At 42.9% G+C, this 10,794-nt stretch overlaps 1 protein-coding gene across 4 annotated transcripts; it reads right to left on the bottom strand.

Annotated features, from left to right (window-relative positions):
* Window positions 1-2,583: 2,583 nt before the first annotated feature.
* On the bottom strand, window positions 2,584-10,372 carry LOC308086711 (uncharacterized protein). Of its 4 annotated transcripts, XR_013933265.1 has the most exons (11): window positions 7,030-10,372; window positions 5,403-5,582; window positions 5,182-5,308; window positions 4,948-5,071; window positions 4,761-4,849; window positions 4,564-4,662; window positions 4,367-4,465; window positions 4,170-4,268; window positions 3,410-3,470; window positions 3,264-3,321; window positions 2,584-3,018 (listed from the first exon to the last, which is right to left on the bottom strand). XR_013933265.1 is itself a non-coding variant. In XM_080430360.1 (10 exons), exons 5-9 carry the CDS (start codon window positions 4,845-4,847, stop codon window positions 3,411-3,413), a joined length of 444 nt encoding a protein of 147 aa, XP_080286486.1. In that variant the 5' UTR covers window positions 4,848-4,849; window positions 4,948-5,071; window positions 5,182-5,308; window positions 5,403-5,582; window positions 7,030-10,372; the 3' UTR covers window positions 2,584-3,321; window position 3,410. The 4 variants fall into 4 exon arrangements, 2 of the variants coding, with proteins under 2 accessions (XP_080286486.1, XP_080286487.1); XM_080430360.1 differs by having other exon boundaries at window positions 2,584-3,321; XM_080430361.1 differs by having other exon boundaries at window positions 2,584-3,318.
* Between the last annotated feature and the right edge of the window lie 422 nt (window positions 10,373-10,794).

The raw sequence follows: 10,794 nt of genomic DNA, 5'->3' as shown, positions 1-10,794 counted from the left end.
AGGGTGCATACACACATGATGGGGTGGGATGGGATAGACGGGCGGAAGTCCCATACACACCCATGTTAAGTTTAAAACCGACAAGACGGTCGCGATCCGCGTCCGGGAAAACACATCCGGGTTCCGCTCAAGAAACGATCACCCGGAAGTGATAGACACCAACCAATAGGACAGATAAGTCCTGTTTTTCCTCCACTGGGCGGGTTAGAGCTTGTAGTTTTCTCCTTCCACAGAGCCAAACCCCGAGTCTGGGAGGGACTTGTGAAGCAAAATATGACGATGGATACAGGATAGGTGGGCACTTGGGACATCTGGGCACCTCGAAGTGAAATTGGCTATTCTGTCCAAAATGTTCAAAAATAAAACATTTGAAAAATGGTGTGAAGTAATGTAAAGTATACATGATGTGAACAAGCACGGTACCTCATTATCAGACTTAATTTCCTTCCTTCCTTCAACTTCTTGTTTATGCCCCAAAATGACTGGGTATACAGGGTTTGTTAGACCCCAATAGACGGATTTTAAAGCATGTTTAATCGTGTATAGATAGATAGATAGATAGATTTCTTTATTTCTGTGTCATGCACCAAAGGTGCCCAGCCCATGGACTTACAGGACACAACATATAAATCATTGCATAGATGATAGGTGTACAATATAAAACAAAATAAAAACTATTTTTTCAAACTCCACTTCAAAACATACAGAACATTCTGTCTGTTCCCTCAAGTCTTACACACGAAATCTGCCAAAAAGAAAATACCTTTCCTAAAACACAATTCAAGTCTTTCATAATCATCTAACACAAATAGTTGACATTTTACAAAATAATAAATGTCTTTCATCATATGGGCAATAAAACCAAACATCACTCAATGTCCTCCAAATCACATGACAAACAGACTCTATCCTCCTCAGGAGTAGGCCTACCAAAGAATCTACCTGTTTCTATGGCTAATGGTAAGGTCCCAGAATGTTCTGTGCACAAAATGATCTTTGACTTTAATAGATACATTCTGCGTGACATAAGGTTCAGGACCATAATTATTCTTAATAAGACCAGTCAACAGACCATCTCTCTTTATATTTAAGGAACATATAATTCTGCATTTGATTATTGTAATGATTATTACAATATAAACTATTTAAATAAATAAATGATGAATTATTCATAAACAATAAAGATTTCACTTCATTGGCCCATGGGTAACCATTGTAAATGTCCCAGTTAAAAATCGTTTTAGTTAATCTGTCATCAGGCATGCTAACGCGTCTATTCCAAAGTCTCAACATCTCACCGGACCTTGTATTGTGAATTTGTACTTCCATGGACTGATGTTCTCATGTCTTACTAAATAAAGTACATCAATCAATCAACCGTTCTGTCTGATATTTACAGCCATCCATCCCATATCTCTGCTAATAGGACTCCAAGAAATGACTGTATGGCTGTATTTGTGTTACAACTTACATTTTCATGGAAACCCCATTCACCAGAAGCATAATCTGGAACAGGACATACACAAGATTGATATAATGAATTGTGGATTATGTATGATATCCTCAATGTGGGAACCCAGGGTCCCAAAAAGGAAAAACAGCGCCCTCTGCTGCTTGAGAGATTATGATATCCTAAATCTTTACAATCTTTCACTTTATTCAGGACTGAGTGACCCCAAAGCTCTACCAGCTGAATCAGTTAAATCCTGTATGCTTCCCTTGACGTTCATATGCTTCTGCTCATATACAGATTTGTATATTTTACTCAAATTTCTTCCCCCAAAAAAACTTTTTTGGTGCCCACTCTTCCTTGGTGCCAACCTATCCTGTTACCTTGTCAAGTACTGATTTTGTCAAGTCTGGCAGTGATTTGTACATTATTGTATATTATTGTATGTCTTTAAATGTCTTCATGAATTGAATACAAAGGACTACAATGTAAACAAGCAAGCACTTAGGGCTTTTTGTGTTGCCTTTAGCATCATTGTATAATCGTACCAGTCCACTGTACTATTTGCATTTTGCAAAATGTTAATAAAGTATTCAATCAATCAATTTAGTGTCGAGCCTGATACTGATTTTGTGTCCCCCATGTGCTATAAAATAGCTCAATTCATAAGCAGATTTAGAAAAGCAGCATGGAAGACTATAGAGAGGAAGAGGTCGATGATGAGACCCTCATAATTAGCGTCAGGGACCATCCAATGTTATATGATAAAACCAACCCATTGTTCTCGTACAAGAATAAGAGGGAAATAGCCTGGCATGCTGTGAGCAGAGCCTCCGGCATTGAAAGTAAGTAAATACAATTTGATCCATATTTCATACACAATGTGGCTACACAGATGTGTTGGTTGAATGTACTATTCTACCTCCTAATGTCATGTCACTGTCATGTAGGCAACTATATTGCTATTGTTTAGTTAGTCATTGCTGCAATGTCAAGGAGAGAAACATGTAACAATATTAGATCATGTGTTGGTGACTGTATCATTACCCAGAAAGCTTGCAAGTACACATTATAAACTATCATGTACTGTCAATGTTCTTCCTCATGAAACCAGAACACAAATGACAATGAATTGAAGACTTTTATTTCTAATACAGCAGCTGTATCACAGCAGATGATCAATTCCCAAATACTACCAGTGAATGTGTACAGTATGTAGTCAAAGATTGACCAAAAATAATACATTATACAGACATTAAATATTGCCACACCGTCTAATACAGAATACTGTCAACACACACTGCAGTGTAGCTTGAAAACTACAAACAAGTGTACTTGAGTTCATCCCGTCAAGATATAATGAAGCAGAGATGGTTGCTGTTGTAGGGTTCAGGTATCGCAAAATGGAATCTCAATCTAAGGATCTCCATGGTAGTGCCTTGGCCAAATACATTAACAATTTGAATAAGACAGAACACAAATCATTACTAATTCATCTCAAAATTATTTTGGTGTCCTCCCCATACAGTTACAAGGTGTCAAAAGAGATGGAGCCAACTCCGGGACCGCTACAGAAGATGGAGAAATAAGATCAAGACCAAGAAAAGCGGCAGTGCAGGGGGACACACTCCAAATTTTTCCTATTCCGGGATAATGTCATTCTTGGATCCACACATGGATCCAAGAAAAACAACCAGCAATTTCTGCCGTCCAGGTCAGCATGTGCTTAATGAAAGAGATAGATCGAATGTCATTGACACTGTGGGGGACATTCAGTTGTCATAGCTGTAACTAATAAATGTTTGAACCTCACTTTATAGAGAGCAGTCAGCAGGCGGCCTTTGATCCAAGTGCGGACCTGTTTGGCACTGCTGAAAGTGGTAAGAGATACACATCAGTCATGACAGTTTACAAATACAACAATCATAAAGCTGTACACAATCAATTCTCTAAACTTACTTTATAGAGAGCAGCCAGCAGGCCTCCCAGTCCAGCCAGGACTCGGAGATGTTCGACACTGCTGAAAGTGGTAAGAGAAACATATTAGACACGGCTGTTTACAAACACAACAGCAAACTATAAAGATGTACACAATAAATGTTTGAACCTTGCTTCATAGATCTCACCAGACCTTCTGCCCTTCACTTTATTGCTGAACATGGTAAGATATTCTGATGACTCACTCAGGCCAAATGACGCTTTGGTAGAGGTTTGTGTTTTGTAGTAATGTAGCTATATGCAACTCCTAAACGTATATGTGAGATATCTTCAACAGTTGCTCTGTTGCTAGATAATCCAGAATAGTCTCCCCATTTACACTGCACAAAGAAAGAGGTCTCAAATGTAGCCTTTTCACACAAGCAAATGTAAAAATGGTTATGCCAATGTCTAACATTACAACTGTTAAAGACATTCCACCAATATTTTCAAAATCCCCCATGGCAAGGTAAACTACACAACCCAAACTACTCAAGTCTAGTTGTGCTTTAAAGTTTACAAATTCACAAAACGATTGAACCCAATGTAAGACATGTTTGAATATCACCTAATAGTGACCAGTCTGCCGAGGGTGTCAGTGGCCCCAACAGCAACCGTTTCACGGCCTGTGGGACCAGCAACTTCCCCAAGTGGTAAGATATTCAGATTAGTCCTTAACGTTTATAAATCCAACCCCCAAACAAATCAAGCTCAGTATAATACTTCATTGAATCTTACACACCAGCAGCGTCAGGGTCCGGTCTGGGGAGAGCAGCAGTGGGACCTCCAGGTCCCCGAGCACCAGCTCCCATGTCGGTGCTCGAGCTATTTCATCCACACGCTTTGACAAGTGGTAAGATATTAAGAATTGACATGCAAGTTCTGTTACAATACAAATCCAGTCCAGCTCAGTATAATACTTCATTGAATCTTACACACCAGCAGTGTCAGGGTCCGGTCTGGGGAGAGCAGCAGTGGGACCTCCAGGTCCCCGAGCACCAGCTCCCATGTCGGTGCTCGAGCTATTTCATCCACACGCTTTGACAAGTGGTAAGATATTAAGAATTGACATGCAAGTTCTGTTACAATACAAATCCAGTCCAGCTCAGTATAATACTTCATTGAATCTTACACACCAGCAGTGTCAGGGTCCGGTCTGGGGAGAGCAGCAGTGGGACCTCCAGGTCCCCGAGCACCAGCTCCCATGTCGGTGCTCGAGCTATTTCATCCACACGCTTTGACAAGTGGTAAGATATTAAGAATTGACATGCAAGTTCTGTTACAATACAAATCCAGTCCAGCTCAGTATAATACTTCATTGAATCTTACACACCAGCAGCGTCAGGGTCCGGTCTGGGGAGAGCAGCAGTGGGACCTCCAGGTCCCCGAGCACCAGCTCCCATGTCGGTGCTCGAGCCATTCCTTCCACCCGCAAGTGGTAAGATATTAAGAATTGACATGCAAGTTCTGTTACAATACAAATCCAGTCCAGCTCAATATAATACTTCATTGAATCTTACTTCATAGTCCTCCGCAAGTCCAAAGCGAAGAGTTCAGGGTCCGGTCTGGGGGGAGCAGCAGTGGGACCTCCAGGTCCACGAGCACCAGCTCCCATGTCAGGGCCACGGCCTGTGGGACCAGCCACTTCCCCAAGTGGTAAGATATTCAGATTAGTCATTAACGTTTACAAATCCAACCCCCAAACAAATCAAGCTCAGTATAATTATTATATACATTACATTATTGCATCTTACTTTATAGTACCACACAACGCCACACCAAGGTCCAGTCTGGGGGTACCAGCCCTGGGACCCCGAGGTCCCCCACCACCACCAGCTCCTGGATCACACCCACGATCTGTGGGACCAGGACCACCCCCTCCTACAAGTGGTAAGACATACAGATTTGACATGAAAGTTCCGTAATACAATACAAAATCCAGTCCAGCTCAATATACTAAATGGTTGAACCTTACTAAATAGGATCCAGTCGAAGGCCCAGGAACCCTGTGGGGGGACAGGAGGAGCCATCTCAGCAGAGTCAGCTTGACCAATTTGACAATGCTGTGATGGCAGAGCTGCAGAGGGAGCGTCTAGACGGGACAGCCCATTTTGGACTCTATGTGGCCAGTCTGCTCCGGGACATGGAACCCCAACTGAAATTAGAGACAGAAATGGGCATCGTCAGTCTAATTTCACAGGCCAAATATAGAGGCGGCCAATAAAAGGCCTTTTGTTTTTTAGTTTTTTTTTATAATTTAACATTCTAATCAGTGGTGTAGAGTAACTAAGTACATTTACTCAGGTACTGTACTGAAGTACAATTATGAGGCATTTTCTTTACTTTACTGGAGTATTCCCAATTGTCTATACTTTTAATTCTACTCCACTACATCTCAGAGGCAAATATTGTACTTTTACTCCACTACAATTATTTGAAAACTTTAGTTACTAGTTACCTTGCAGATCCAAAACATGCATTAACCACTTTAGCCCATTAAAAATAGGCTATTTGAAAATAGGAGATCTACAAGCTCACCACACATCGCATCGCTTGTTTGCTATTTTCAAACATTTGGGTACTTTTACTTTTGGTACTTTAAGTACATTTGGATGCCAATACTTTGGTACTTTTACTAAAGTACATTTTGAATTCCAGACTTTTATTTCTACATTGCAGTATTGATACTTTTACTGCTATGATTTACTGATTCTAATTAAAAAAGTTTGAAGACTAGACTGTTTCAGTTGTGATTTGTTTGTGTGAAGATTGACATCAGATGTTACAAAACTGATGGGTAAGACAACAGATCATTTTAAAGGTTCTTTCTTATGTCTCAGGTCTTTACCGTTTGTCTGCTAAACAAAACCAAGAAGAACTCAGATTTATTTCTAATAGAAATCTAACCTTGAATAATATAGTGGGTGTCAACTATTGCAAATAACTCAATTGAGAGGCATTTTTCTCAATTTAGTGCTTAACCACATAAACCCTAGTCTAGACTTTGTGAACTGGACCTGGGTTGTCTCTGTACTTGGACTGCCTTTTTCTGTCAAGACCAAATGTCTTTGCCAAAAATAGCCGCTCTACAAGCTCACAACGGGTTGCATTGCAAACTTGTAGATTGGCTCTCTTTGGCTAATGTTACCCCAGACTATGGGTTCAAGTGGTTAAAAAAAGGACTGCAGTACTTCTTGTGTGGCTTGTAGGTTTCTAAACCGTTCAAACCATTTACATAGTGTAGTAGGTACTTTAAGGTAGCTTCCCCAACAGTGTTAAATTCACGCTGTGAAATGACTAAGATAACGGAATAAAATCCTTACAGTGGGAGTAAATAGCCGAACCCACCGCAGTTATGGAAATCCAAATTTGTTGCATTGGTCAGTTTTTAACAGGTCACACAGCAGACATTAGTCCATTGTAGTGAGCACATTTTCTTAATTGATTACTGATTAATTGATAGTCAATGACTTAACATTAACATCTACGAAATGTTTGGGACATGTGCGCCTCTATTTGTTGATTTTGTTGGCCCACAAGTGAGCATTCATTAATTCACTAGTACTGAGACTATTTACCAAGTGCTACAATATCAAAATTACCAAGTCACACAGACGGTGGAGCAGCTGACTTGAAATTGGAAGGTTCCCGGTTCGATCCTCCTGGCTGCATGTTGCTGTGTCGTTGAGCAAAGCACTTAACCCATACAGTAACTGCTCCCGATGAGCAGGTTGGTACCTTGAATGGTCTCCTCCGCCGTCAGTATGTGAATGTGTGTCTGAATGGGTGAATGTGTGATACTTTCTAGAGAGTTTTGAAGGGCCGGGAGGACTAGAATCGTGCTGTATGATTGCAGTCTTATACAGAACCTTGACTTGCAGGAGGGAAGCCAGGCGGAGACGGCAAATGTCTGTCACTGCACTGAGGATTGTATTTACAATGCACTTTAATGCTGTTCTGGATATACTGGAGCCTTTAGAGGCTCTTGCTAGGGATCCCGATGCGTTGCAGTAGTCCAACCTGGAGGAGACGAAGGCGTGGACAAGTTTCTCTGAATCTGCTAGCATGAGTCTGGGGCGGAGTTTTGAGATGTTTCTGAGGTGGAAGAAGGAAGCTTTGCACAGATGATTGATGTGGGACTCAAAGTTCAGGTGAGGGTCCATTTTTACTCCCAGGTTGGTGACAACTGGTGAGAGGGGTGTGGGGTGCCTATTAGAATTACTTCGGTTTTGGAACTGTTGAGCTGCAGAAAGTTATTTCTCATCCATGCCTATATCTCCTCCAGGCAGGTGGTGAGAGTGGATAAGGGCGGTAGTGATGATGAGGATGATGGTGGAGTGAAAGGGGTTGAGAAGGTTTCACAGAGGTTGTTGAGGTTGAGATGATTTTGTAGCTGTGTGGACACTTTCTCCAGAATTTTCGAGAGGAATGGGAGGTTTGAGATGGGCCTGTAGTTTGCCAGAGTGTCTGGGTCTAGGAAGGGTTTTGAGAATGGCAGTTTTTAGAGCGGGTGGAATGTGGCCGGCCCGAAGGGAGAGGTTGATGATTTCAGTGATCAGGGGATTTATTGCACAGATGTTGGATTTGACTAGGGTGGTGGGAAGGGGGTCCAGGGCACAGGTAGAGGGCTCGAGGACACGCCCCGCTGCCTTCATTGTTCTCAGCTCGCAGGCGAACCAGGGGGCTGAGCGTGAGAAAATGACTGTTCGAGTTTTGATAGGGGCGTGGAGGTCGAGGAGGTTTTGCAGGTTGGTGTTGTAAAAATCCACTGCTTCATTGGCTGATGGGAGGGTTGCAGAGGAGAGATGGTCGAGGTCTGAAGTCATGGTGTCCTGGTTGATATTTTTGACATTTCTGAATGTGATTTGGCGTTTTGGGCTTGAAAGGGAGGGAAGGGCAGCTCCATGGAGATGACCTTGTGGTCAGACACACCCAGTGTGTATAATATCAGATTACTGATGGGGGGGTGGGGGGGGAGTCAGTGATGACCAGGTCGAGTGTATGTCCCTTTTTGTGTGTGGGGTATTTACATGTTGAGTGAGGTTGAGACAGTCCAAATATTCGCCAAATATTTTGATGTTGGCAGATGTTGTGCAGAGAGTGGTGATAAGGTCCTGAATTTCTGAGATGAATGTTGAGTTTTGTTTGGGAGGCCGGTAAATGAGAAGTAGAGTCATGGAAAAGGGGGGTTTACATTTAAATGCAAAGCACTCAAATGGGGACAGCAAAGGCAAGGGGACTGGGGACAGTTCCAGATGTTTTTGTGGAAAATGGCTAAGCCACCACCAGGTGCTGCAGGCCTTCTCCTGGTAATTATAGCCCGGTGGACAAGTTCAGTTTGAATTGGTGAACTCCCCTGGTTTGTGCCAAGTTTCTGTGAGGCACATGAAGTCCCTTGTCAAGGATGTGGTCATGTATCAGGGCTGGTTTGTCTGTGAGAGATTGTACATTAAAAGGTTATTTTTTGAGAATTTGTGAAAGGGTGAATCTCTGGGATTCTAGGACTAGTATGAAAAATAGTGTGGAGCCTCTGTATTACTTGGTCATGGTGACACTGCTCACTGTCAGGTAAAGAGATTTAGACCGCGCAGGGGTCACCAATGTGTCCGTACACTGACAAATGTCTGTGGTAAGACTTTTCCATGTCCGTGGCAAATATTTTATAAAGGAATAGCCTGTATAAAGCCAGTATAGAGTGGCTGTCTTGCCAGTCTAAAATTTTTCTTCAGAATGGGGAGGACACCGATTTTTTGGGTGTGGAAATAGCCTACTATTGTTTTAAAATGTGTAGCACATTGTAATAGACACTTCGGCACATTAGGAGTCCACAAGAATACATTTAGGGTTAGTTCATGTGCTTCTGGGATTAGAATGATGCTCATTTCGTATGTCTGTGACAAAGATAAAGTTGGTACAAAAAATGTCCACCACAAACTGGCACGGTGAGGACCCCAGAACTGGTGGCATCAAGTGCTCAGGGGGCACAGCAGTGACGAGGGACTCCAATACGAGGGAAATGTAGAAGTGACAGAATGACTGGGAAGGGGGGAAAACTTGGGATGAGGGAAGACTTAAAACTAGAAAATGTGCTCCTCGGAGCACAAGTCTCCGCCAGCAGACCTGTGCTATCGTTTTTTGTCATTTAGGGATTCTTTGTCTCTGTTTAGTGTTCTTTGTCTCTGTTTCTTAGCTTTGGCCTTCTGCGCCTTTGCTTCTTCATCAGGTTTCAGACGATGATTTACTGCTTCTTCAGTTTGCGTAATGGGAGTTAGTTGCATTGTGTGATCTCAGCTGTGATCTCTGTTTGTACTGGATAGTACTGTTCCTGTCTAAGCTATTTATATATTTATATTACATGAAACTTGACCAATGTTAGGTGTTCTCAGAGGGACACACACACGCACGGACGGGTGATTTGTACTGGAAGGTACTGTTCCAATCAAGACTGATTGATCCTGTCTTACCTCACTTCAAAAAATATTTTGAAGTGACACACCTATTTATAGGAATTTATTTCGTCATGCGTCCCTCTAGCCAATCAAAAGCATTGGTGTCAACATATTGTCACGTGTCACGTGGAGCTTGACCAATGTTAGCTTGGCTAGGGGGGGGACACACACAGCGGGACGAAGCGAAAACATACTCTCCGCCTCCGGCGGAGACAATAACCAGGTGAAATGAGGGATGTCATGGTGGCTAGATTCCCTTTATGGAGGACGCCAGTGCGTTTGGGTAACGTGGGGAGACACTGTCCTTAACAGATGTCGGTCAGGATACAGTCACATGGAGTCCAAGACAATTGGGGGCCCAGGTATGCTGCAGCTTTCATCCGCCTTAGTTGGATCGCACTTTGTCTGGAACCTCCCCCTTGAGCTTTCCGCCATGGGTGACCCTACCAGGAGCAAAGCTCCAGACGGCATAGCTCTCAGGTTCATTGGAACTCACAAGCTTCTCCACCACAACAAGGTGGCGATCCGAGGAGAAGAAAAATAATATGGAGAAGGAAAATAAAATGAGACTAATGGGTAGGTGAGGATTAAACATGGGTGTCCTGCCACGACACAGCACCGGCTGGTGAACTGAAGAACTCCACGAAGGTGTTTCTCACGGAGCGAGCCTCTTCCCCAGAAGAATCACTCCCAACACCTCCAAATTGGTAGACAGAATCTGGAGTCTCCTCTGGAGTCATGTGTGATGCCTCCTGGTGCCATCTGAGGAGGTTGTGGAGGACGGTGGTTGCTCTCACAATCTTCCCCGCATTGTCAGGGCTCAGCTCCATCACTCGGTGGTAGATGCGAAACTTGGAAACCATAATGCCAAAGGCACACTCCACAACCATCCGTGCACGGGACAGGCGGTAGTTGTAG

The sequence above is a fragment of the Gymnoscopelus braueri genome (assembly GCF_963280865.1).
Source record: "Gymnoscopelus braueri genome assembly, chromosome: 6".
In the NCBI taxonomy this organism is placed as follows: Eukaryota; Metazoa; Chordata; class Actinopteri; order Myctophiformes; family Myctophidae; genus Gymnoscopelus; species Gymnoscopelus braueri.
This window is presented reverse-complemented; position numbering and strand designations above follow the sequence as displayed.

Bases quoted from the DNA above. Each gene is read 5' to 3' on its own strand.
- LOC308086711 (XM_080430360.1), bottom strand. From the start codon at position 4,847: ATGGCTCGAGCACCGACATGGGAGCTGGTGCTCGGGGACCTGGAGGTC. The intron at 4,466-4,563 runs GTGTGTAAGATT...CACTTGTCAAAG, and splicing joins ACCGGACCCTGACACTGCTG to CGTGTGGATGAAATAGCTCG. The intron at 3,471-4,169 runs GTGTGTAAGATT...TACCACTTTCAG, and splicing joins ACCGGACCCTGACGCTGCTG to CAGTGTCGAACATCTCCGAG.